The 26,851-nt window shown below is 32.1% G+C and overlaps 10 protein-coding genes and 1 pseudogene across 10 annotated transcripts; 5 read left to right on the top strand and 6 right to left on the bottom strand.

Moving 5' to 3' along the window:
- Window positions 1–2,974: 2,974 nt before the first annotated feature.
- Window positions 2,975–3,337, top strand: LOC113551097 (histone H4). Its single transcript, XM_026953132.1, has one exon. The coding sequence runs from the start codon at window positions 3,026–3,028 to the stop codon at window positions 3,335–3,337; it is 312 nt and encodes a 103-aa protein (XP_026808933.1). The 5' UTR covers window positions 2,975–3,025.
- Window positions 3,338–4,414: 1,077 nt separating this feature from the next.
- Window positions 4,415–4,858, bottom strand: LOC113551087 (histone H2A-like). Its single transcript, XM_026953122.2, has one exon. The coding sequence runs from the start codon at window positions 4,812–4,814 to the stop codon at window positions 4,437–4,439; it is 378 nt and encodes a 125-aa protein (XP_026808923.1). The 5' UTR covers window positions 4,815–4,858; the 3' UTR covers window positions 4,415–4,436.
- A 337-nt stretch (window positions 4,859–5,195) lies between these two features.
- Window positions 5,196–5,652, top strand: LOC113551083 (histone H2B). Its single transcript, XM_026953118.1, has one exon. It carries the CDS (start codon window positions 5,229–5,231, stop codon window positions 5,607–5,609), a length of 381 nt encoding a protein of 126 aa, XP_026808919.1. The 5' UTR covers window positions 5,196–5,228; the 3' UTR covers window positions 5,610–5,652.
- Window positions 5,653–7,984: 2,332 nt separating this feature from the next.
- On the bottom strand, window positions 7,985–8,700 carry LOC113551074 (histone H1A, sperm-like). Its single transcript, XM_026953110.1, has one exon. It carries the CDS (start codon window positions 8,665–8,667, stop codon window positions 8,044–8,046), a length of 624 nt encoding a protein of 207 aa, XP_026808911.1. The 5' UTR covers window positions 8,668–8,700; the 3' UTR covers window positions 7,985–8,043.
- A 2,751-nt stretch (window positions 8,701–11,451) lies between these two features.
- On the bottom strand, window positions 11,452–11,948 carry LOC113551076 (histone H3). Its single transcript, XM_026953111.1, has one exon. The coding sequence runs from the start codon at window positions 11,920–11,922 to the stop codon at window positions 11,512–11,514; it is 411 nt and encodes a 136-aa protein (XP_026808912.1). The 5' UTR covers window positions 11,923–11,948; the 3' UTR covers window positions 11,452–11,511.
- Window positions 11,949–12,160: 212 nt separating this feature from the next.
- LOC113551100 (histone H3-like) lies at window positions 12,161–20,378 on the top strand. The gene is made up of 2 exons (XM_026953135.1): window positions 12,161–12,504; window positions 19,841–20,378. The coding sequence occupies exons 1-2, from the start codon at window positions 12,212–12,214 to the stop codon at window positions 20,316–20,318; spliced, it is 771 nt and encodes a 256-aa protein (XP_026808936.1). The 5' UTR covers window positions 12,161–12,211; the 3' UTR covers window positions 20,319–20,378.
- Window positions 13,995–14,372, bottom strand: LOC113551088 (histone H2A-like). The gene has a single exon (XM_026953123.1). The coding sequence runs from the start codon at window positions 14,370–14,372 to the stop codon at window positions 13,995–13,997; it is 378 nt and encodes a 125-aa protein (XP_026808924.1).
- LOC113551084 (histone H2B) lies at window positions 14,755–15,224 on the top strand. Its single transcript, XM_026953119.1, has one exon. It carries the CDS (start codon window positions 14,787–14,789, stop codon window positions 15,165–15,167), a length of 381 nt encoding a protein of 126 aa, XP_026808920.1. The 5' UTR covers window positions 14,755–14,786; the 3' UTR covers window positions 15,168–15,224.
- LOC113551095 (histone H4) lies at window positions 19,195–19,627 on the bottom strand. Its single transcript, XM_026953130.2, has one exon. It carries the CDS (start codon window positions 19,616–19,618, stop codon window positions 19,307–19,309), a length of 312 nt encoding a protein of 103 aa, XP_026808931.1. The 5' UTR covers window positions 19,619–19,627; the 3' UTR covers window positions 19,195–19,306.
- A 2,754-nt stretch (window positions 20,379–23,132) lies between the features above and the next one.
- Window positions 23,133–23,970, top strand: LOC113551075 (annotated as a pseudogene).
- Window positions 23,971–26,178: 2,208 nt separating this feature from the next.
- LOC113551082 (histone H2B) lies at window positions 26,179–26,635 on the bottom strand. The gene has a single exon (XM_026953117.1). The coding sequence runs from the start codon at window positions 26,600–26,602 to the stop codon at window positions 26,222–26,224; it is 381 nt and encodes a 126-aa protein (XP_026808918.1). The 5' UTR covers window positions 26,603–26,635; the 3' UTR covers window positions 26,179–26,221.
- Between the last annotated feature and the right edge of the window lie 216 nt (window positions 26,636–26,851).

Genomic DNA, 26,851 nt, shown 5'->3' with positions numbered 1-26,851 from the left:
TTTTATTTTAGTAAATATAATAAAATACTTGATCAAATACAAATTAGTATACAATACTAAATTCGCTTATTCATACTAAAGAGAGTATATGTAATTTTGCTAAAATTCAGACATAATATCTAACATAGTGAACTTAGAAGTGGTTTATATTTTACACGCGATTTAATGCATCCAAACCATTGATTTTAAAGTATATTAATCATGTTCTAAACCTATATATATATATATATATATATATTAACATATACAGTTATTAAATAACTAAAAGTATGAAATAAATAAAATAGTGATTACTGTTATTATTTATTTATTACTGTTATTAGTCTTAAAATTTACTATGTATAACTTAATAAAAAGTTTATGTCATGTAAAACGTTAGTTATTTAAAAATCTAATCTCCTAACATTTTGAGGAACAATAAATTATAATAATAATGTACGTTATTTATTTAGTTATGTACCTATCTGTTACAATCTGTTGTTAAGAAACTAACAAAAATATAATTAATGCTTTCAACATTAAAAAAGTACGGAAATTTTCATATTTTTATTGGTTAATTTCTGAGGTATATTAATTATACTGTTCTTAAAATGATATTTTTTGAAGAACGTAATAAATTAGGTATAATATACAATCCTAAATTGCTATTTGAAAATATTATATTTAAATACCTTACTAACTTTTATAGTCTATTATATCTGCATAAAAAATTGTATTTAGTTCAGTATTAATATTATTGTAAATAAATTGTCCCGTTAAAATACATAATGAAAATAATGGTTCGAAAAGGTATAAAAACATTAATATAATATTTAGAAGCCATTAAATATAATCTTGTTTTATACTATTATTTTCAGGCTTAAAACATTTGACTATAAAATAATATAGTCTCAATAAACAATAAATAGCTGTATTGAATTCTTATTTAACAAATTACCATTCATTATATTTTAAAATGTATGAAAAATTAAAAAAAACACCATTATATTTACATCGATGTCTATTAAATATTGTTTCAATTGTAATGAATAACTGATACATTAAATATGTATTATGTGTATTCAAATATATATTTAAATTTATATTTAGAATAAGGATTGAACAGTTATTATCAAAAATGTATTTTAAAAAAAGTTCTTATTAATTTGAAATATATTAGCACAGGTGTAACATAACTCGTTTGTTGCAAACTTATAAAAGATAGAGCCTGAACTCTAAATGCTAGCCGTGATAAATGGGTGAATTTACTGTTTGACAGTGCAGTGTTGGACAAAAAATGATTTTGTCCACCAGCTAATATTGCTAATATTGACTATTTGTTGAGGACTATTTGCATAATTATAGAACAAATGTTAATTATTTTTTATTGTAAGTTGCATAACATGATTGTATTTTAAATAATATTATATAAAGTTACTAGCAGTTGGAGAAGAATGGATGTAAAGGATTCAATTGTGTGGGAATTAGATAATTAATTATTTGTATCAAATCATTGTTTGAAATTACTTGGCTGGTTCTAAATTTAATAGAAATTCAATTATAATTTTTATTATTAAACTGTACACATTTAATTTGTGTATTTAAAATATTAAATGGTTTACTTTTTATTTTCAGATTTTATGAATATCCGACTGGTTTGGACATATTTTCAGTGATGCAATTAAAAGGAAACTAGTAGCTAAAAGAATATCAGTATCGTAAGACATTTTAATAACTTTTTCGATTGTTAAAATTAAATTTTATTTATTTTAAAGTCATGAAACTACTCTATTTTATAAACAGTCTTTAATATACTATTGAATATTTTCAAAGCTTACATTGCAAAATTGTTCAATGATTTATCATTTTTAATTTTCAGATTTTATTATTATTTAACTGGTTTGGACACATTCTCAATTGATTCCTCTGGAAGTATACTTTTATTTAAAATGATTTTAGAACCACACTATATTTTAATATTTTTTTCAATTTTTATAATTCAATCATAATCAATTTTGAGTCTTGAAATGTTAAAAACAGTTTTATTTTCAAGACTTAACAATGTGGTTAAGTCAATGTCAACAGATAAAAAATTAATTTTATTTTAATATGAATTACTACTAAAGTCAATGTATAATAATATTAATTCTTATTGTTAGTTATGCAGATGTTATTTGTATTTACTATCTACTACCTATTTACTATTTACAAAAGCATACTTCACCAAAAGAAATAGACAATATTTTTTAAAAATTATAAACAGTTATGCTATAATTTAATATTGTAACATCCATAATATCTAATTGTTCTGAATCAATGATTTAAAATTAGTAGTATTTTATTTTATTTAAATCCTCAAAAATATACTGATTTTATTTTAATAATGAATCATTACCAGTAAACTCTAAAAATAATTATTAAGGTATTTATTGGAATAGTAGAAATAGAAAAAATATTTATATTTTGATGGGTAAATTCATTTTATTTTGTACGCATATTATTTATTAACAATGTCATTAAATTTTCATTTTATTTTGATAAAAAAAAAAAGTACATTTCAATGTGAAAAACTAAAGTAACTTATACATACTTAACAATATATATTATGTAATTTTGCTAAAATGGAGACATAATATCAAACATAGTGAACTTAGTAGTGGTCAGTAGGGTATATTTTACTCCTGATTTAATACATCTAAACCTAAATATTTAATATATACAGTCATTATAAATAGTTAAAAGTGTGAAATAAATAAAGTAGTTAGGTAGTAAAGTCTTCAAATGTCAATAATAACTTAATAAAAAGTTTGTATTTCGTAAAACGTTTGCAATTTAAATACCTGATATCATAACGTAAGACATGAACAATTTGACGCGTTGTCGATAATCGGTAAGTGGGAGAAAACAAATGTAGCGTTTCGATTGGCCGTTCGTGCTCCGTGAAACGCATAAATACATTGAAATTTGTTAATCGAGCATCAGTCAACGTTCAGCGTTCGTCGCAGCAGTTTGTCGAGTAATCAGCTAGAAACTACATAAAATCAACATGACCGGACGCGGTAAAGGAGGAAAAGGTCTTGGAAAAGGAGGAGCCAAACGTCATCGTAAAGTGCTCCGCGATAACATCCAGGGAATCACCAAGCCCGCCATTCGTCGGTTAGCTCGTCGTGGTGGAGTAAAACGTATCTCCGGTTTGATATACGAAGAAACCCGTGGAGTGTTGAAAGTGTTTCTGGAAAACGTAATCCGTGATGCCGTAACATACACCGAGCACGCTAAAAGGAAGACCGTCACCGCCATGGACGTCGTGTACGCCCTCAAACGCCAAGGTCGTACCCTGTACGGTTTTGGAGGTTAAATAAACACAACTCTCATTTTGTTACCATTAAAAAGGCTCTTTTCAGGGCCACTACTATCATTTCACAAATTCCTTTACTATTATAATTTACAATGTGCGCTGTCCTATGTTAAGTTATCGATCATTTTAATTGTTGTCGTTTTGCAGTCAATGATCATCACAACATGGTGCTGTACTGATAATCTATATCTGAATTAACGGGTAGTATGTGTTTGGGACATTTCACCATAAATTAACGATTCTACGTTCATAGTAGAAGGTTAGGTCCAACAGTTTTTACATTGAGTTATTGTGAATTTTGAATAACTAGAACAGTATTTTTTTTTGCATTGTAGAAGTATTGTACGAGTTGTGTATGGATATTAAAACTACAAAATTCAAAAGGTACCGTACGATAGATGTAATCATATAAATTCCATATTACTTATTATTATTGTGTTCAGTGATATATATTATTATATTATCTATAGTTAAAGTTGATAAAAAAAAAAATAACTTACATTCTATTTTAAAACGACAGTATTTTGATAATTGGACTTGTTTTTTATTTGTAGGTAATAATAATAAATTTAGATTTTTTGGTCATCAAATAAAAAATAATATTAACGGTCTACAATATTATATTATTACCACGTAATATATTAACGGTTATCAAGATAAAATTATCTTAGAAAGATTTTTGACATTTTAAAAGCGAATAGTTTAAAGAAAATTGGTAGTCTTGTTTTAGTTTCGGTAGCATGATAGCCGCCGTTCTCCGTACCTGTAAAATGTTAGTATCAGTAACGAATTACATCCTATTGTTATTATATTTGTGTTGAAGTTCAATATTAAATAATTTTATAATGTAACTGTAGCTAAAGTATATGTGTTGGATTATTTTGTCGTTATGCATAGCAAATAAACAATTACAAAAAAAAAAAAATGCATCAAAGGACTTTACATTATTTTGTTAAGTGCTACAGTGATGCGACGTTGTACTTGCATCGGTTTAACTACGGGGAAGTAGCAAACAATCATCCATTGTTAATTTTTTAATATAAATAAGGTTGATGGCCCTGAAAAGGGCCGTTTTAGTAGAAAGGGTTAGTTGAAAAAGTTATACTTTCTTCTCGGTCTTTTTGGGTAAAAGAACGGCTTGAATGTTGGGCAACACACCGCCTTGTGCGATGGTAACACCGGACAACAATTTGTTCAGTTCTTCGTCGTTTCTGATTGCCAATTGCAAATGTCTGGGGATGATACGGGACTTCTTGTTGTCACGGGCGGCGTTACCGGCCAATTCCAAAACTTCAGCTGCCAAGTATTCCATGACGGCGGCCAAGTACACGGGTGCTCCGGCTCCGACGCGCTCGGCGTAATTTCCTTTCCTCAACAGACGATGGATACGACCGACGGGGAACTGGAGTCCGGCACGGGACGACCTGGTCTTGGATTTACCTCCCTTCGATTTTCCTGCTTTGCCTCTGCCGCTCATGATTGTGATTATGCTTGACGACTGCTCTGAAGTATACTCGAACACTGAATGATGAAATGGTGGTAAAATACGTAGCTTATATAGTTAAAAACTAAAAAACAATTCTGTGATTAGACAGATTGAAACGTTATGACGGTATTAAATGATACTGTTTGCTTTGCAATTGCTACTGAACGATGCTGTTTTTAATCGTCATAATAACGATTTCTGTTTATGGAGAAGGTACTGTGTTATTTAAAATTTTGTTTGTTGTCAAATCCTGTTTGTTCCGTCATACTTTTTAGAATTTCGTCAATGGCCGTATGACGTGCCATCATCGGGTTAGTAATATATACGGTCGTTTTCGACGATTCGACATCATTCGTGTTTGAATTGTATCGTCTTTAACAATCACCGTTACTACAATCACCAACCATGGCTCCAGGAGGTAAATCCGCAGGAAAGGCAATGAAAAAGTCGTCGGGCAAGGCACAAAAGAACATCGCCAAGTCCGACAAGAAACGCAAGCCAAAGAGGAAAGAATCGTACGCCATCTACATCTACAAAGTGTTGAAACAAGTACACCCCGACACCGGTGTTTCATCTAAGGCCATGAGCATCATGAACAGTTTTGTCAACGATTTGTTCGAGCGTATCGCCGCCGAGTCCAGTCGTCTGGCCCACTACAACAAGCGGTCGACCATCACCAGTCGGGAGATCCAAACCGCCGTCCGACTCCTGTTGCCCGGTGAATTGGCCAAGCACGCAGTCAGTGAAGGAACTAAAGCCGTCACTAAATACACCAGCTCCAAATAATTTAATACATTGCTGTACACCCTTATAAAAAGGCCCTTTTCAGGGCCACCAATCATTTTCCCAAACTGATTGCCTATAATATAAATTTGTAAAAACGTTAAGATTCTTTTTTTTTTTTAATATTCATTAAGTCCATTGTAATATACTAGTATCAATGATACTACGCACAAATTATTTTTAATCATACATTGTAGATCCCTATTATAAAATTCGTTTTTTTTTTTTAGTGGGTAACTCTGAAATCAAAGGATGTACAACTAATTATTAATTTTTAGTATAATGATTATATTTGATAATCTTACAACAATTTACCGTTTGCTCATAATATTCAGTTTAATCTACGTAATATTTTCAAAGATCATTGCTCATTGAATATTTGAGAATCAATTGAAAACCAAACACAAAACTCAAGCGCAACTTATTATTTTTAAGCAACATCTGTTGGTACATCGTAAGACTAAAAAGGATGAAGTTTTTTATACTTTTCGAAACGGTATTATGCTGCTCATCAGTATTGACATATAATTAATACCAATACATATTAATGTACGATGGTCAACAAATCGACGAGTGTTTAACTGAAAAGCATAAATACTCATCGCAATGCCACGTAAGTCGATTTAATGCGGGAACACGTGATCTTAAATAATAAAAAAGTAATACCTAGGTATTACTTTTTTACATTCCTATTCAATAATAGGGATGTGAATTGTGACTCACTTTCATCGAATCAATTCACTTTAATGAGTAAATTCATTGAGTCAACTCCCAGTACTCAATTGGGTAATCGGTAAAAAAGACCAAACAAAACAAGAACGCGGAAAAAAATAGAAAATAATAAAAAACAATTTTTAAAAATCTTAAATATATTGATTGAATCATGAAAATTTATAAAATTATTACTTATACACATTTACACGACCGCGTGTATAGTGATACACATAGAAATTGTATAAAAATAAGTAGATATCCCCCAAAAATAATTTGTAGATATCAAATCATTATTATAAGTTTACAAGCGCAATAAATAGGTGTATATACCTACGTAATATAAAAAATGTCTTTGGTGAACATTTTATTTTTGATCATAAAAAAAATTATATTTCAATGTACATTGTTGTAATAAAAATGCATTTTACTCTACAATCTATAATATACTAGGTTAATGTATAAAAATATACTAGGTAGGCTACACACAATTGAATAATGAAACATATTATATATTTTTTATTTTTTCACATAATCTTATGCAAAAAGAAAACGAAATTTTTCAAAAGAAACATATTTTTCAAAACTATACATTTGTCTCGAGGAGATTAGTAGATACCGACCGCTTTTAACGAGTTCGATGTAGACAGACAATTTCTATGTCTGTGCATACGGGTCATGTAAATGTAATTTTTTCATTATCCTATTAAATTATAATATTTTAAAACAATTGTTTTTTTTTCCGGATTTCTCAATTGATAAGTCAAGTCATGAATCTAAGTCTTAATAAATCAATCAATTCTATTCAATTATAAAATAATAAAATGTTTTTCAGTGGATGAGTTATCAATATTTTCATAAATAACAGTGTTGATGATTGATAGTAATGTCATATTGAATTGCCGAGTCAATTCACTAAAAGGAGTCACTTCACTCAAGAACATCCATAACATTGTATAGATTATTAAAAAACTAGTAGGCCACAGTCTTAGTTTAGAAAGTAGAAGACGATATAAAAAAAGTATAGTATAAAAAAAAAATTGACAGTCCTGAAAGGGACCGTCCGTTTTAAGGGATGAGAGAAGTGAATGATCACAATTTCATTAATAATATATAATTCATTTTTGAATTAACGAGAAATACACAATATTTTTTAAAATTAAAACTTCAGGTATTTACCCTCGATTGTATTGTTTTAGAAATAACAAAAAACTTAAGAACACTAAAGATCCTTGAAGTATTAAATTTTCAATTCCAATGAATATGATTTTTTTTTTGATTTCAACTATAAAATAATTATAAATGATCGTGAATTTGAAGAATTGTATCACAATTTTAACTTGATCTATGCTATAAAAAAATGTTTTTATATATCTTTTAAATTTTATACAGTAAGGAACTTTATATATTACATTGCTGACATAAAAAACACAAATTTACTTTAAATTAACATAGATGATAAAAACAATAAAAGTGAAGACAAATTAAGAATAATTATTGGTATATTTATTATATTCAGATCATAGGATCCACGTGTTGTCGTGTTGGGGTATAATACATAATGAAAAAGTAATATAAAATACTTTTACAAAAAAACATTAGTATTATTCATCACCAATGTCGAGTTAGAAATTAAGTTTAAAGTACCATAAAAATTATTGGTGGTCCTGAAAAGGACCGTTTTAACGGTTGAGGAGAAATGAGCGTGTGATCGATTGACCACAGTTTACTTCTTTTTGGGTGCTGCTGTTTTCTTGGTAGGAGTCTTCTTCGCTTTGGGTTTGACAGCTCCAGCAGGTTTTTTCGCTTTGGCCGGGGATTTCTTCGGTTTGGCAGCCTTAGGTTTAGCGGCGACGGCCTTTTTGACTTTTTTGGCTGCCGGTTCGCCGGAAGCGGGCTTCACCTTCTTAGCAGACGTCGACTTTCTCTTCACGGCACCAGGGGCTTTGACTTTTTTGACGACTGGTTTCTTCTTCTTGACTACAGCTGCCTTTTTCGGTTTAACCTCGGCAACCGGTAATTTGAAGTGACCAGAGGCGCCGGTGCCTTTGGTCTGCACGACTGTACCGTTGGCGACGGCGGCTTTCAAAAATTTCCTGATGAACGGCGCCAGCTTGGCTGGATCGACTTTGTAGTTGGCAGCCAAATATTTCTTGATAGCCGGCAAAGAGGAACCTTTTTTCTCCTTGAGTTCCTTGATGGCAGACGTGACCATCACGGAAGTGGTCGGGTGAGACGCAGCGGGCTTCTTTGCTTTAGCAGCACCGGACTTCTTCTTGGCCGGAGACTTCTTCGCAGCAGGCGATGCGACGACTGGTGCCGGAGCGGCTGGAATGACGGTTTCTGTCATGGTAGAGTTGATGTCAAATGTAGTACAGTAACTCGAAATAAAACTGTTGAACATAACGCTGAGCAACCAAATGGCTGGTAAATATATATACTGTACCGTACCGACTAGTAAACCGTTGTGATTCACGTCATCGACACGGCTGCGGTTGTGCAAACATTTTCCGCGATTTCTCGGCAATAAATAGTCGTACAATTCTGATTTTAAATTTAACAGAAAGCCAACTAAATTTCAAACGATCCCATATAGCTATATTGACGCTATCCGGTATCAAAAAACCACCACGTCTCGTTATTCCCACACTTCCAACCGGGTTTTTGTAGACCACGTTTAATGGTCTACCGTATGACCGAAAACAATTGTTAAGTTACAAAAACCACTTAAACACATTCTATACATGTTTACCAAGACATGAACGTTTGCAGATTGCCAATCGATCGATTTGCCGATGAACGGTGGCTTTTCAAAATCGAGGATTTTAGGTTACTGTTACGGCTCGGTGTCATTACGTTCCTACCATTGAAATGTTTAAGTAGCAGACTTTACCTATAAATCTAATATTAATCGTATTTACCTTACATATTTTGAAAAATTTATCATAGCAATACATTATTAAAGGATATAGGTCGCAATTCGATTTTAAATAAGCAAACTATAACTTATTTTTATATCATCGATTGTTTCGAAGCCGATACATTGTACGTGTAATAAACCGACGCCGCCGCTTTACTATACACTATTTTATTTTTCTGTTAATTAGCATTTAACGTGTTTTAGCCGAACTGTTTTTATATAAATACAGTATTTTATTATTTATTATTGCCTAAAACAAGAGATAATAGCACAGGACGTTGCCGTAACCGTCAAGAACCCTAATTTTTAAATATGATATGTTGGCAATCTAATTATTCATTCCCTGGTAATACACGTAATAAATATTTCTTTTATATACCTTTAGGCCGTAGCAATTTTGCAAAAAATGCACCTCTAACAGGAATGATGTCCATATTTAATAACAACCGACAATTTCGTCTTTAGCAACACACCCATCATAGTATGATATATTATGATAATATGCATATTATGCATTCGTATAAATTCTATTATTACTATATTTATGTATATTTGTTATAACTTTAATATTTTGTTTTGTAAATATTTTTATCTATATTTAATGCTGTTATAAAAGACGTTTGAAGTTAATTAATAGGTATATATATAACTAAATAAAAATGATTGGCCTAATTTAATACTTTAAAACTCATTTTGTAAATGTCCATATTTCCTTGTTTTGGGATTGAACACGAGTCATAATAATTAGATATATTATCTATGGGTCTGTTGCGCTTTGCTTTGTGAACTGTTTCAATGGCTTGCTGGTGGAAGCGTAGGCACAGGTTAGCTATTTTTGTTAAATCAACGTTAATAGTGTTTAATGACAAACGTAAGCATTATGTACATTCTAAAGATAATTTAACATATTCAATTGTATTGTAATACTTCCGATATTATGATATCATAATGAAATTGGTAAATATCGAAATCGCTTTTGATACAATGCAATGTCACAGAGCGCAGTCTTTTATTCAAACTGGACATTTTTTTGCGGAATATAACTTATACCGAACAATGTGAACGGAATAAAAATCTGTAGGAAAAAAATCACCGAAGTATAATATTACGTCTTCCTGATATTTTGACCATATCAAAATATGTTATTGACGTCTACGGTTTTTTTATTAACGTATGTATCGACCAATCAAAATATATTTTTACATAATATTTGCATATTTTTTTCTATCAACAAAAAATTTATCTTAATTAAACCAAAATACCCAGTGATTTGATCTTAAAATAGAAAAATATTGATATTAATAAAAACACTTTTGTATAAATAATAGCCCAATATCCATTCCAATGGACAATTTTAAATGATAGAGTTATATAGCTAGGTATGTTAAAAAAGATTTTTGGACCCTAATATTGAAAAATAGGGTTAAGATATAAAAATATTTAAATATAATTAAATGTTTTAGTTTAATGTAAATTTATTATTTTTAACATTTATAAGTGTCCCATAAAATTATGCTCTTAATTTGTGACGTGCAAACTGACACTCAAAACAGTAAACTAGTATTATACAATATTATCATTTTTTTACATTACATGAAACATATTGTATATTAATATGATTTGTGTAATTCGATTTTAATGTGTTTGAAAGTTTAGGTTTACACAAAAATGATTAAAAAAATAATAAATTCAACAAATTCTACACTATAGGGTAAAACTTTTAAAAATGTCTTCTAATAATCATACCTGTTAATAACAATCGGTAAATATAACAAAAGTGAAAGTGTAATATTATACCTACCTAGGTATATTCCGTGCATTTTTTTTTTATATAATCGCCATCGCAAGCTAGGTTTAAAGAAAACATGTAAATCAGTTTAAAACTAATTACTACTTTTATCAGAATTCATTATTTAAATTAATTTTAAATAGTAAATAATAATTTATGATTGAAGTTTCTACAAAATTTTTTTATAACTGTAGATCATGGATTGTGCAATAAATATTACGAAACGTAATATTTTTTTTAAATTAAATCATTTTAACCATTATAAAGTTTCATAAAAAAAATACAAATCCGATTCCATATGTACTTATACAAGAAAGATGTAAAATCAAAAATGATAACATATATAATCTAAATTTATGAGTCCTGATTGTTAAACACAACCTGCATAAAAAGACACTTATGGTTGAAATTAAAAAATTAACAAATTGTGATGGCCCTGAAAAGGGCCGTTTTAAATGGATTGGTTGTTATATTTATGAAGTTTATTAAGCACGTTCACCGCGAATACGACGGGCCAGTTGGATATCCTTTGGCATGATTGTGACGCGTTTGGCGTGGATGGCGCACAAGTTGGTGTCTTCGAAAAGACCGACCAAATAGGCCTCGCTGGCTTCCTGCAACGCCATGACGGCGGAGCTCTGGAAACGCAAGTCGGTCTTGAAGTCCTGTGCGATTTCACGCACCAGACGTTGGAACGGCAATTTGCGGATCAACAGCTCCGTGCTCTTCTGGTAACGACGGATTTCACGGAGAGCGACTGTTCCCGGACGGTAACGATGGGGTTTCTTCACTCCTCCGGTGGCGGGTGCGCTCTTACGGGCGGCTTTGGTGGCCAACTGCTTCCTGGGAGCCTTACCTCCGGTAGATTTGCGGGCTGTCTGCTTGGTACGGGCCATTGTTGAATTCGTTTGTGTACGATTAGACGAACTGTAAAATACTGATGGTTCTCTGCAACGAAACACACTAGTATTTATATAAAAACGGATTCGTTTCTACCGTTATCATTGGTCGACGTGTTGTCGATAATCGGTAAGTGGGAGAAAACAAATGTAGCGTTTCGATTGGCCGTTCGTGCTCCGTGAAACGCATAAATACATTGAAATTTGTTAATCGAGCATCAGTCAACGTTCAGCGTTCGTCGCAGCAGTTTGTCGAGTAATCAGCTAGAAACTACATAAAATCAACATGACCGGACGCGGTAAAGGAGGAAAAGGTCTTGGAAAAGGAGGAGCCAAACGTCATCGTAAAGTGCTCCGCGATAACATCCAGGGAATCACCAAGCCCGCCATTCGTCGGTTAGCTCGTCGTGGTGGAGTAAAACGTATCTCCGGTTTGATATACGAAGAAACCCGTGGAGTGTTGAAAGTGTTTCTGGAAAACGTAATCCGTGATGCCGTAACATACACCGAGCACGCTAAAAGGAAGACCGTCACCGCCATGGACGTCGTGTACGCCCTCAAACGTCAAGGTCGTACCCTGTACGGTTTTGGAGGTTAAATAAACACAACTCTCATTTTGTTACCATTAAAAAGGCCCTTTTCAGGGCCACCAATTTCAACTGATATCGTGACATATTATTGCATTCACTAATCTTATTTTCGATATGACTTCGAAGCGTTGCCAACAACCGACCCCGATTTGAAATGTATTTTGACAACTCCCGAACAGAAAATTGTTTATGGTAAATAAATACACTGTTATAAACTATATTGTGTAATTTTAGCCATCGTCTTTTTGTAGTGTATCATGCAATAATAACGAATACTCCTCGTGTAAGGCTGCTATCCAGTTGTGTTTATTCATGTTATACGAATATTGTGTTTCTCATTTTTTTTTTTCTAAATAATTACAGTACAATGTACTTACAAATAATTTTAATAATATTACATATTTGTGATTATGATTTCAGTAATTTTTATTAATTGTTATATAAATATTGTTACATGACGTTTTAGTACATATCCATCTCTACAAATAGGACTAAAACAATTTGTAACCAATTACCAAAAGCATTTTGGTCTTCTTGTCATTTGTTCCACACTGAACGGATGAAGTTTGACTGACCAGCTAATAATCATATTATAATATCGTTGTACTTAAGTTATTTAATCCAAATGTAATATCCGAGTATGACTCGTCGTTGGTGTCGCTAAATTTGACATCGTTAGTGCGTGTTAGCGTTTCGCTCGCCTATAAAATCACGTGTGAGCATACAATAATAACATGGTACTGACAAATGTCAATATTAGACTGCTATAGTATAATAATAAAATAACAAGATAAATACACCAAAAAGAATAAAAACAGTATAATTATAAAATATACCATTATATATATAGTGACGGGTGAGTATTTTTTTACGCTAACCGATATTAAAAATAAAATTATTCCATACTAAAAATTCTGAAAATCGTATTACAACTTATAACTCACCACCCGTGTGTTGAGGTTAAAAAATAGAATTTGTCATGAACCGATATTCTGTCATAATTATTTGACTATGGTTGTATAATATTATTGCAGGTAGGGAGGGGGTTGATTGTCTGTAACCGGCAATAACTGAATTGGTGGCCATGAAAAGGGCCTTTTTATTAAGGGATGGTTGGGAGTAGCTAAACAAACAAATTAATTAAACTTTTTTTTCGGTATTTTTGGGTAATTACATCCTATTATTATTATATTTGTGTTGAAGTTCAATATTAAATAATTTTATAATGTAACTGTAGCTAAAGTATATGTGTTGGATTATTTTGTCGTTATGCATAGCAAATAAACAATTACAAAAAAAAAAAAATGCATCAAAGGACTTTACATTATTTTGTTAAGTGCTACAGTGATGCGACGTTGTACTTGCATCGGTTTAACTACGGGGAAGTAGCAAACAATCATCCATTGTTAATTTTTTAATATAAATAAGGTTGATGGCCCTGAAAAGGGCCGTTTTAGTAGAAAGGGATAGTTGAAAAAGTTATACTTTCTTCTCGGTCTTTTTGGGTAAAAGAACGGCTTGAATGTTGGGCAACACACCGCCTTGTGCGATGGTAACACCGGACAACAATTTGTTCAGTTCTTCGTCGTTTCTGATTGCCAATTGCAAATGTCTGGGGATGATACGGGACTTCTTGTTGTCACGGGCGGCGTTACCGGCCAATTCCAAAACTTCAGCTGCCAAGTATTCCATGACGGCGGCCAAGTACACGGGTGCTCCGGCTCCGACGCGCTCGGCGTAATTTCCTTTTCTCAACAGACGATGGATACGACCGACGGGGAACTGGAGTCCGGCACGGGACGACCGGGTCTTGGATTTACCTCCCTTCGATTTTCCTGCTTTGCCTCTGCCGCTCATAATTGTGATTATGCTTTACGACTGCACTGAAGTATACTCGAACACTGAATGATGAAATGGTGGTAAAATACGTAGCTTATATAGTTAAAAACTAAAAAACAATTCTGTGATTAGACAGATTGAAACGTTATGACGGTATTAAATGATACTGTTTGCTTTGCAATTGCTACTGAACGATGCTGTTTTTAATCGTCATAATAACAATTTCTGTTTATGGAGAAGGTACTGTGTTATTTAAAATTTTGTTTGTTGTCAAATCCTGTTTGTTCCGTCATACTTTTTAGAATTTCGTCAATGGCCGTATGACGTGCCATCATCGGGTTAGTAATATATACGGTCGTTTTCGACGATTCGACATCATTCGTGTTTGAAGTGTATCGTCTTTAACAATCACCGTTACTACAATCACCAACCATGGCTCCAGGAGGTAAGTCCGCAGGAAAGGCGATGAAAAAGTCGTCGGGCAAGGCACAAAAGAACATTGCCAAGTCCGATAAGAAACGCAAGCCAAAGAGGAAAGAATCGTACGCCATCTACATCTACAAAGTGTTGAAACAAGTACACCCCGACACCGGTGTTTCATCTAAGGCCATGAGCATTATGAACAGTTTTGTCAACGATTTGTTCGAGCGTATCGCCGCCGAGTCCAGTCGTCTGGCCCACTACAACAAGCGGTCGACCATCACCAGTCGGGAGATCCAAACCGCCGTCCGACTCCTTTTGCCCGGTGAATTGGCCAAGCACGCCGTCAGTGAAGGAACAAAAGCCGTAACCAAGTACACTAGTTCCAAATAATTGACTTATATTAAACACTCTCTTTAAAAAGGCCCTTTTTAGGGCCACCAATTTTTCTATAATATTCCAGTGTTAATCGATGATTATTTTTAAAATTTAAAAATTGAAATAATACTTTTTTTGTCGCGTACAAACCTCCTGTGAATAATTATAACAAAAATAATAAATAATTTTATCCCGGTTAAAAACATTTGTTGAACAGTGAACACATAATTATCATCATAATACTTAACTTTATCCACGGGTGACTTACATATTTTAAAGTGCCTCGACACACTTGAACCACCGCATACATCTTGATTGAGCTTCTTATACCAAGCTTGCCCTAAATAATATCTATATCCGTATAGATCCAAAGGTGGAAAACAGTGTATAATTGACAATGTGCTTTTTTTTCAAAATCTGTTGATAAAGAGGTAGGAATCTGTACTTTTATTTCCGTATTCAAGGAGCTTGTCTTTATGAGATTGACTAATATTAGTGGGAGACCATATTTTTCTAGTATAGACATTAAAGATTCACGATGAATGCAGTAGTAGACCTTTTTAAAATCAATAAATATCATGTGCACTTCTTTATTAAATTCCCTCATCTTTTGTAGTATTTGTCTTACTATGAATATTTGGTCAATCGTCGATCTATTTTTCCTAAATCCTACCTGGTAGTCTCCCAGTAATTTTAAAGTGGTGATTGAAATACTAAAAATATTATTACGCTAGTGTTGATGTATCTGGAGTTTGTGACATTGCAAAGTAATGTAAATAAATTAGTAGTGGTAAGCAAAATCATGAAAAATATAATATATTAATCAACAAAATGATTATTTATCCGATAAAACGTTAATTATTGTTCAAAACTGTGATAAATAGAGCACGGATTTTTATCTTATAAAAAAGTCAAAATATGTAAAAATTTATATTGTTTTTTTTGCCAAAATATGTATTAAAAATCATGAAATATTTTATAACAAAAAATGTGTATTTTTAATTTTTAATAATTAAAAAAAATGTAATATAGATACAGAATTCTGATATATATGATGATTCTTTTATCATAAAACACTCAATATTTCAAAAAGTATTCATGTTTTTGAAAATATTTTTTTACATAGTTTCAAGTTGTTAAACAAACAACGTTTTTATTAAACAATTTTATTTTACAATATTTTTATTTTTATATTTGTTTAAGTTTTTTACTGTTTTGTTTGACAATATATAGTTTTAATTTCATATTCAAAAGCAGAATAATTTTCTGAGTAGTTTGATACATAAATATGGAGTTTAGGGCCAGTAGTTTATGAGTTATAAGTATTTAAAGTTTAGATGCTCGGAGTGAAGTGGTATGGGGTTACTCCGCAAAATGTTTGTCTACTACTCCGCTAGTTAAAACTTTAAATAAATATAACTCATAAACTACTAGTCCTAAATTCGAAAAAAGTAAAAAACTTAAACAAATATATGGATAAAAAATATTTAAAAATTTAATTTTTTAATAAAACTTTGTTTTTTTAACAACTTGAAACTATGTAAAAAAATATTTTCAAAAACATGAATTCTTTTTGAAATATTGAGTGTTTTATGATAAAAGAATCATCCCGTATAACATAATTATTTTTATAATTTAATTTATTTATCTGCATTGCAGTCATCTTCGAAACAGTTTGAAACAATGTACACATTTGGAAATTTTCAAGTTTAAATGTGTGGCGGTTGTCTTAAAATTGATTTGTATCGGCTGAAAGAGCGTTCCAAATCAACCGAGGTTAATGAGGAATATTTCATATTTGATATATGAGATGGTGCAAATTCATTATCCATTGATGTGTTTTCATTTGTATTTAGAAGAATATTTCTAATAGTTTTTATGTTATGTAAACTAAAATGTTTAGCTAGTACGTCATTTAATTTATTTTTTATTATCACTTCGGATTCTCCTTGGATTTCAATTAGTGTATTTGATGCATTTTCCACTATTGCTAGGATTCCAACTAATGTGAGATTCGATGTTTCTAATTTTGTTATGACTTCTACTAAAAAACAAAAATTTGTTAAAATATATAACAAATTATTTTTAAGCTCGTTATTTTGCAAAATATCTTTTGCTTTTGCAATAGAAATTGCATTATTCGAATCGAGATTTGAAATTACTATATATTTAATTTTAGTACTCTACTAGGAGCTTTAAGTGATACTTTTTTATGGCAGCAATTAATGAATCAACAAGAGGAAACTGTGTATTAACTGTTTCAGCTACACGATTAAATCCGTGTGCTAAACACGTTAAATTTAACATTTTCGTATAAAATAACCTTTCCAGTTTTTACCATATATGGTGCACCGTCCGATAAGAACAACAAAACATTTTCGTGATGTATGCATTGTTTGTTATAATAAACCTATCGCATCATTAAAAAATCTTGCGATTGTTTGATGATTGCACTTAGTTCACCATAGCTTAAAACAATTGGCTTGGTAGGTTTGAAATTTAATTTTCCTACTATACAATTGACGATATAGCGACCATTTACATCTGTAATTTCATCAACTGAGACCCATATATAGGACCAGAACTGAACAAATTGTTGTCCGGTGTTACCATCGCACAAGGCGGTGTGTTGCCCAACATTCAAGCCGTTCTTTTACCCAAAAAGACCGAGAAGAAAGTATAACTTTTTCAACTATCCCTTTCTACTAAAACGGCCCTTTTCAGGGCCATCAACCTTATTTATATTAAAAAATTAACAATGGATGATTGTTTGCTACTTCCCCGTAGTTAAACCGATGCAAGTACAACGTCGCATCACTGTAGCACTTAACAAAATAATGTAAAGTCCTTTGATGCATTTTTTTTTTTTTGTAATTGTTTATTTGCTATGCATAACGACAAAATAATCCAACACATATACTTTAGCTACAGTTACATTATAAAATTATTTAATATTGAACTTCAACACAAATATAATAATAATAGGATGTAATTACCCAAAAATACCGAAAAAAAAGTTTAATTAATTTGTTTGTTTAGCTACTCCCAACCATCCCTTAATAAAAAGGCCCTTTTCATGGCCACCAATTCAGTTATTGCCGGTTACAGACAATCAACCCCCTCCCTACCTGCAATAATATTATACAACCATAGTCAAATAATTATGACAGAATATCGGTTCATGACAAATTCTATTTTTTAACCTCAACACACGGGTGGTGAGTTATAAGTTGTAATACGATTTTCAGAATTTTTAGTATGGAATAATTTTATTTTTAATATCGGTTAGCGTAAAAAAATACTCACCCGTCACTATATATATAATGGTATATTTTATAATTATACTGTTTTTATTCTTTTTGGTGTATTTATCTTGTTATTTTATTATTATACTATAGCAGTCTAATATTGACATTTGTCAGTACCATGTTATTATTGTATGCTCACACGTGATTTTATAGGCGAGCGAAACGCTAACACGCACTAACGATGTCAAATTTAGCGACACCAACGACGAGTCATACTCGGATATTACATTTGGATTAAATAACTTAAGTACAACGATATTATAATATGATTATTAGCTGGTCAGTCAAACTTCATCCGTTCAGTGTGGAACAAATGACAAGAAGACCAAAATGCTTTTGGTAATTGGTTACAAATTGTTTTAGTCCTATTTGTAGAGATGGATATGTACTAAAACGTCATGTAACAATATTTATATAACAATTAATAAAAATTACTGAAATCATAATCACAAATATGTAATATTATTAAAATTATTTGTAAGTACATTGTACTGTAATTATTTAGAAAAAAAAAAATGAGAAACACAATATTCGTATAACATGAATAAACACAACTGGATAGCAGCCTTACACGAGGAGTATTCGTTATTATTGCATGATACACTACAAAAAGACGATGGCTAAAATTACACAATATAGTTTATAACAGTGTATTTATTTACCATAAACAATTTTCTGTTCGGGAGTTGTCAAAATACATTTCAAATCGGGGTCGGTTGTTGGCAACGCTTCGAAGTCATATCGAAAATAAGATTAGTGAATGCAATAATATGTCACGATATCAGTTGAAATTGGTGGCCCTGAAAAGGGCCTTTTTAATGGTAACAAAATGAGAGTTGTGTTTATTTAACCTCCAAAACCGTACAGGGTACGACCTTGACGTTTGAGGGCGTACACGACGTCCATGGCGGTGACGGTCTTCCTTTTAGCGTGCTCGGTGTATGTTACGGCATCACGGATTACGTTTTCCAGAAACACTTTCAACACTCCACGGGTTTCTTCGTATATCAAACCGGAGATACGTTTTACTCCACCACGACGAGCTAACCGACGAATGGCGGGCTTGGTGATTCCCTGGATGTTATCGCGGAGCACTTTACGATGACGTTTGGCTCCTCCTTTTCCAAGACCTTTTCCTCCTTTACCGCGTCCGGTCATGTTGATTTTATGTAGTTTCTAGCTGATTACTCGACAAACTGCTGCGACGAACGCTGAACGTTGACTGATGCTCGATTAACAAATTTCAATGTATTTATGCGTTTCACGGAGCACGAACGGCCAATCGAAACGCTACATTTGTTTTCTCCCACTTACCGATTATCGACAACACGTCGACCAATGATAACGGTAGAAACGAATCCGTTTTTATATAAATACTAGTGTGTTTCGTTGCAGAGAACCATCAGTATTTTACAGTTCGTCTAATCGTACACAAACGAATTCAACAATGGCCCGTACCAAGCAGACAGCCCGCAAATCTACCGGAGGTAAGGCTCCCAGGAAGCAGTTGGCCACCAAAGCCGCCCGTAAGAGCGCACCCGCCACCGGAGGAGTGAAGAAACCCCATCGTTACCGTCCGGGAACAGTCGCTCTCCGTGAAATCCGTCGTTACCAGAAGAGCACGGAGCTGTTGATCCGCAAATTGCCGTTCCAACGTCTGGTGCGTGAAATCGCACAGGACTTCAAGACCGACTTGCGTTTCCAGAGCTCCGCCGTCATGGCGTTGCAGGAAGCCAGCGAGGCCTATTTGGTCGGTCTTTTCGAAGACACCAACTTGTGCGCCATCCACGCCAAACGCGTCACAATCATGCCAAAGGATATCCAACTGGCCCGTCGTATTCGCGGTGAACGTGCTTAATAAACTTCATAAATATAACAACCAATCCATTTAAAACGGCCCTTTTCAGGGCCATCACAATTTGTTAATTTTTTAATTTCAACCATAAGTGTCTTTTTATGCAGGTTGTGTTTAACAATCAGGACTCATAAATTTAGATTATATATGTTATCATTTTTGATTTTACATCTTTCTTGTATAAGTACATATGGAATCGGATTTGTATTTTTTTTATGAAACTTTATAATGGTTAAAATGATTTAATTTAAAAAAAATATTACGTTTCGTAATATTTATTGCACAATCCATGATCTACAGTTATAAAAAAATTTTGTAGAAACTTCAATCATAAATTATTATTTACTATTTAAAATTAATTTAAATAATGAATTCTGATAAAAGTAGTAATTAGTTTTAAACTGATTTACATGTTTTCTTTAAACCTAGCTTGCGATGGCGATTATATAAAAAAAAAATGCACGGAATATACCTAGGTAGGTATAATATTACACTTTCACTTTTGTTATATTTACCGATTGTTATTAACAGGTATGATTATTAGAAGACATTTTTAAAAGTTTTACCCTATAGTGTAGAATTTGTTGAATTTATTATTTTTTTAATCATTTTTGTGTAAACCTAAACTTTCAAACACATTAAAATCGAATTACACAAATCATATTAATATACAATATGTTTCATGTAATGTAAAAAAATGATAATATTGTATAATACTAGTTTACTGTTTTGAGTGTCAGTTTGCACGTCACAAATTAAGAGCATAATTTTATGGGACACTTATAAATGTTAAAAATAATAAATTTACATTAAACTAAAACATTTAATTATATTTAAATATTTTTATATCTTAACCCTATTTTTCAATATTAGGGTCCAAAAATCTTTTTTAACATACCTAGCTATATAACTCTATCATTTAAAATTGTCCATTGGAATGGATATTGGGCTATTATTTATACAAAAGTGTTTTTATTAATATCAATATTTTTCTATTTTAAGATCAAATCACTGGGTATTTTGGTTTAATTAAGATAAATTTTTTGTTGATAGAAAAAAATATGCAAATATTATGTAAAAATATATTTTGATTGGTCGATACATACGTTAATAAAAAAACCGTAGACGTCAATAACATATTTTGATATGGTCAAAATATCAGGAAGACGTAATATTATACTTCGGTGATTTTTTTCCTACAGATTTTTATTCCGTTCACATTGTTCGGTATAAGTTATATTCCGCAAAAAAATGTCCAGTTTGAATAAAAGACTGCGCTCTGTGACATTGCATTGTATCAAAAGCGATTTCGATATTTACCAATTTCATTATGATATCATAATATCGGAAGTATTACAATACAATTGAATATGTTAAATTATCTTTAGAATGTACATAATGCTTACGTTTGTCATTAAACACTATTAACGTTGATTTAACAAAAATAGCTAACCTGTGCCTACGCTTCCACCAGCAAGCCATTGAAACAGTTCACAAAGCAAAGCGCAACAGACCCATAGATAATATATCTAATTATTATGACTCGTGTTCAATCCCAAAACAAGGAAATATGGACATTTACAAAATGAGTTTTAAAGTATTAAATTAGGCCAATCATTTTTATTTAGTTATATATATACCTATTAATTAACTTCAAACGTCTTTTATAACAGCATTAAATATAGATAAAAATATTTACAAAACAAAATATTAAAGTTATAACAAATATACATAAATATAGTAATAATAGAATTTATACGAATGCATAATATGCATATTATCATAATATATCATACTATGATGGGTGTGTTGCTAAAGACGAAATTGTCGGTTGTTATTAAATATGGACATCATTCCTGTTAGAGGTGCATTTTTTGCAAAATTGCTACGGCCTAAAGGTATATAAAAGAAATATTTATTACGTGTATTACCAGGGAATGAATAATTAGATTGCCAACATATCATATTTAAAAATTAGGGTTCTTGACGGTTACGGCAACGTCCTGTGCTATTATCTCTTGTTTTAGGCAATAATAAATAATAAAATACTGTATTTATATAAAAACAGTTCGGCTAAAACACGTTAAATGCTAATTAACAGAAAAATAAAATAGTGTATAGTAAAGCGGCGGCGTCGGTTTATTACACGTACAATGTATCGGCTTCGAAACAATCGATGATATAAAAATAAGTTATAGTTTGCTTATTTAAAATCGAATTGCGACCTATATCCTTTAATAATGTATTGCTATGATAAATTTTTCAAAATATGTAAGGTAAATACGATTAATATTAGATTTATAGGTAAAGTCTGCTACTTAAACATTTCAATGGTAGGAACGTAATGACACCGAGCCGTAACAGTAACCTAAAATCCTCGATTTTGAAAAGCCACCGTTCATCGGCAAATCGATCGATTGGCAATCTGCAAACGTTCATGTCTTGGTAAACATGTATAGAATGTGTTTAAGTGGTTTTTGTAACTTAACAATTGTTTTCGGTCATACGGTAGACCATTAAACGTGGTCTACAAAAACCCGGTTGGAAGTGTGGGAATAACGAGACGTGGTGGTTTTTTGATACCGGATAGCGTCAATATAGCTATATGGGATCGTTTGAAATTTAGTTGGCTTTCTGTTAAATTTAAAATCAGAATTGTACGACTATTTATTGCCGAGAAATCGCGGAAAATGTTTGCACAACCGCAGCCGTGTCGATGACGTGAATCACAACGGTTTACTAGTCGGTACGGTACAGTATATATATTTACCAGCCATTTGGTTGCTCAGCGTTATGTTCAACAGTTTTATTTCGAGTTACTGTACTACATTTGACATCAACTCTACCATGACAGAAACCGTCATTCCAGCCGCTCCGGCACCAGTCGTCGCATCGCCTGCTGCGAAGAAGTCTCCGGCCAAGAAGAAGTCCGGTGCTGCTAAAGCAAAGAAGCCCGCTGCGTCTCACCCGACCACTTCCGTGATGGTCACGTCTGCCATCAAGGAACTCAAGGAGAAAAAAGGTTCCTCTTTGCCGGCTATCAAGAAATATTTGGCTGCCAACTACAAAGTCGATCCAGCCAAGCTGGCGCCGTTCATCAGGAAATTTTTGAAAGCCGCCGTCGCCAACGGTACAGTCGTGCAGACCAAAGGCACCGGCGCCTCTGGTCACTTCAAATTACCGGTTGCCGAGGTTAAACCGAAAAAGGCAGCTGTAGTCAAGAAGAAGAAACCAGTCGTCAAAAAAGTCAAAGCCCCTGGTGCCGTGAAGAGAAAGTCGACGTCTGCTAAGAAGGTGAAGCCCGCTTCCGGCGAACCGGCAGCCAAAAAAGTCAAAAAGGCCGTCGCCGCTAAACCTAAGGCTGCCAAACCGAAGAAATCCCCGGCCAAAGCGAAAAAAACCTGCTGGAGCTGTCAAACCCAAAGCGAAGAAGACTCCTACCAAGAAAACAGCAGCACCCAAAAAGAAGTAAACTGTGGTCAATCGATCACACGCTCATTTCTCCTCAACCGTTAAAACGGTCCTTTTCAGGACCACCAATAATTTTTATGGTACTTTAAACTTAATTTCTAACTCGACATTGGTGATGAATAATACTAATGTTTTTTTGTAAAAGTATTTTATATTACTTTTTCATTATGTATTATACCCCAACACGACAACACGTGGATCCTATGATCTGAATATAATAAATATACCAATAATTATTCTTAATTTGTCTTCACTTTTATTGTTTTTATCATCTATGTTAATTTAAAGTAAATTTGTGTTTTTTATGTCAGCAATGTAATATATAAAGTTCCTTACTGTATAAAATTTAAAAGATATATAAAAACATTTTTTTATAGCATAGATCAAGTTAAAATTGTGATACAATTCTTCAAATTCACGATCATTTATAATTATTTTATAGTTGAAATCAAAAAAAAAATCATATTCATTGGAATTGAAAATTTAATACTTCAAGGATCTTTAGTGTTCTTAAGTTTTTTGTTATTTCTAAAACAATACAATCGAGGGTAAATACCTGAAGTTTTAATTTTAAAAAATATTGTGTATTTCTCGTTAATTCAAAAATGAATTATATATTATTAATGAAATTGTGATCATTCACTTCTCTCATCCCTTAAAACGGACGGTCCCTTTCAGGACTGTCAATTTTTTTTTTATACTATACTTTTTTTATATCGTCTTCTACTTTCTAAACTAAGACTGTGGCCTACTAGTTTTTTAATAATCTATACAATGTTATGGATGTTCTTGAGTGAAGTGACTCCTTTTAGTGAATTGACTCGGCAATTCAATATGACATTACTATCAATCATCAACACTGTTATTTATGAAAATATTGATAACTCATCCACTGAAAAACATTTTATTATTTTATAATTGAATAGAATTGATTGATTTATTAAGACTTAGATTCATGACTTGACTTATCAATTGAGAAATCCGGAAAAAAAAACAATTGTTTTAAAATATTATAATTTAATAGGATAATGAAAAAATTACATTTACATGACCCGTATGCACAGACATAGAAATTGTCTGTCTACATCGAACTCGTTAAAAGCGGTCGGTATCTACTAATCTCCTCGAGACAAATGTATAGTTTTGAAAAATATGTTTCTTTTGAAAAATTTCGTTTTCTTTTTGCATAAGATTATGTGAAAAAATAAAAAATATATAATATGTTTCATTATTCAATTGTGTGTAGCCTACCTAGTATATTTTTATACATTAACCTAGTATATTATAGATTGTAGAGTAAAATGCATTTTTATTACAACAATGTACATTGAAATATAATTTTTTTTATGATCAAAAATAAAATGTTCACCAAAGACATTTTTTATATTACGTAGGTATATACACCTATTTATTGCGCTTGTAAACTTATAATAATGATTTGATATCTACAAATTATTTTTGGGGGATATCTACTTATTTTTATACAATTTCTATGTGTATCACTATACACGCGGTCGTGTAAATGTGTATAAGTAATAATTTTATAAATTTTCATGATTCAATCAATATATTTAAGATTTTTAAAAATTGTTTTTTATTATTTTCTATTTTTTTCCGCGTTCTTGTTTTGTTTGGTCTTTTTTACCGATTACCCAATTGAGTACTGGGAGTTGACTCAATGAATTTACTCATTAAAGTGAATTGATTCGATGAAAGTGAGTCACAATTCACATCCCTATTATTGAATAGGAATGTAAAAAAGTAATACCTAGGTATTACTTTTTTATTATTTAAGATCACGTGTTCCCGCATTAAATCGACTTACGTGGCATTGCGATGAGTATTTATGCTTTTCAGTTAAACACTCGTCGATTTGTTGACCATCGTACATTAATATGTATTGGTATTAATTATATGTCAATACTGATGAGCAGCATAATACCGTTTCGAAAAGTATAAAAAACTTCATCCTTTTTAGTCTTACGATGTACCAACAGATGTTGCTTAAAAATAATAAGTTGCGCTTGAGTTTTGTGTTTGGTTTTCAATTGATTCTCAAATATTCAATGAGCAATGATCTTTGAAAATATTACGTAGATTAAACTGAATATTATGAGCAAACGGTAAATTGTTGTAAGATTATCAAATATAATCATTATACTAAAAATTAATAATTAGTTGTACATCCTTTGATTTCAGAGTTACCCACTAAAAAAAAAAAACGAATTTTATAATAGGGATCTACAATGTATGATTAAAAATAATTTGTGCGTAGTATCATTGATACTAGTATATTACAATGGACTTAATGAATATTAAAAAAAAAAAAGAATCTTAACGTTTTTACAAATTTATATTATAGGCAATCAGTTTGGGAAAATGATTGGTGGCCCTGAAAAGGGCCTTTTTATAAGGGTGTACAGCAATGTATTAAATTATTTGGAGCTGGTGTATTTAGTGACGGCTTTAGTTCCTTCACTGACTGCGTGCTTGGCCAATTCACCGGGCAACAGGAGTCGGACGGCGGTTTGGATCTCCCGACTGGTGATGGTCGACCGCTTGTTGTAGTGGGCCAGACGACTGGACTCGGCGGCGATACGCTCGAACAAATCGTTGACAAAACTGTTCATGATGCTCATGGCCTTAGATGAAACACCGGTGTCGGGGTGTACTTGTTTCAACACTTTGTAGATGTAGATGGCGTACGATTCTTTCCTCTTTGGCTTGCGTTTCTTGTCGGACTTGGCGATGTTCTTTTGTGCCTTGCCCGACGACTTTTTCATTGCCTTTCCTGCGGATTTACCTCCTGGAGCCATGGTTGGTGATTGTAGTAACGGTGATTGTTAAAGACGATACAATTCAAACACGAATGATGTCGAATCGTCGAAAACGACCGTATATATTACTAACCCGATGATGGCACGTCATACGGCCATTGACGAAATTCTAAAAAGTATGACGGAACAAACAGGATTTGACAACAAACAAAATTTTAAATAACACAGTACCTTCTCCATAAACAGAAATCGTTATTATGACGATTAAAAACAGCATCGTTCAGTAGC

Source organism: Rhopalosiphum maidis, chromosome 2 (assembly GCF_003676215.2).
Source record: "Rhopalosiphum maidis isolate BTI-1 chromosome 2, ASM367621v3, whole genome shotgun sequence".
NCBI lineage: Eukaryota > Metazoa > Arthropoda > Insecta > Hemiptera > Aphididae > Rhopalosiphum > Rhopalosiphum maidis.
Note: the sequence above shows the minus strand (reverse complement) of the source record. Positions and strands in the feature narration are given on the sequence as shown.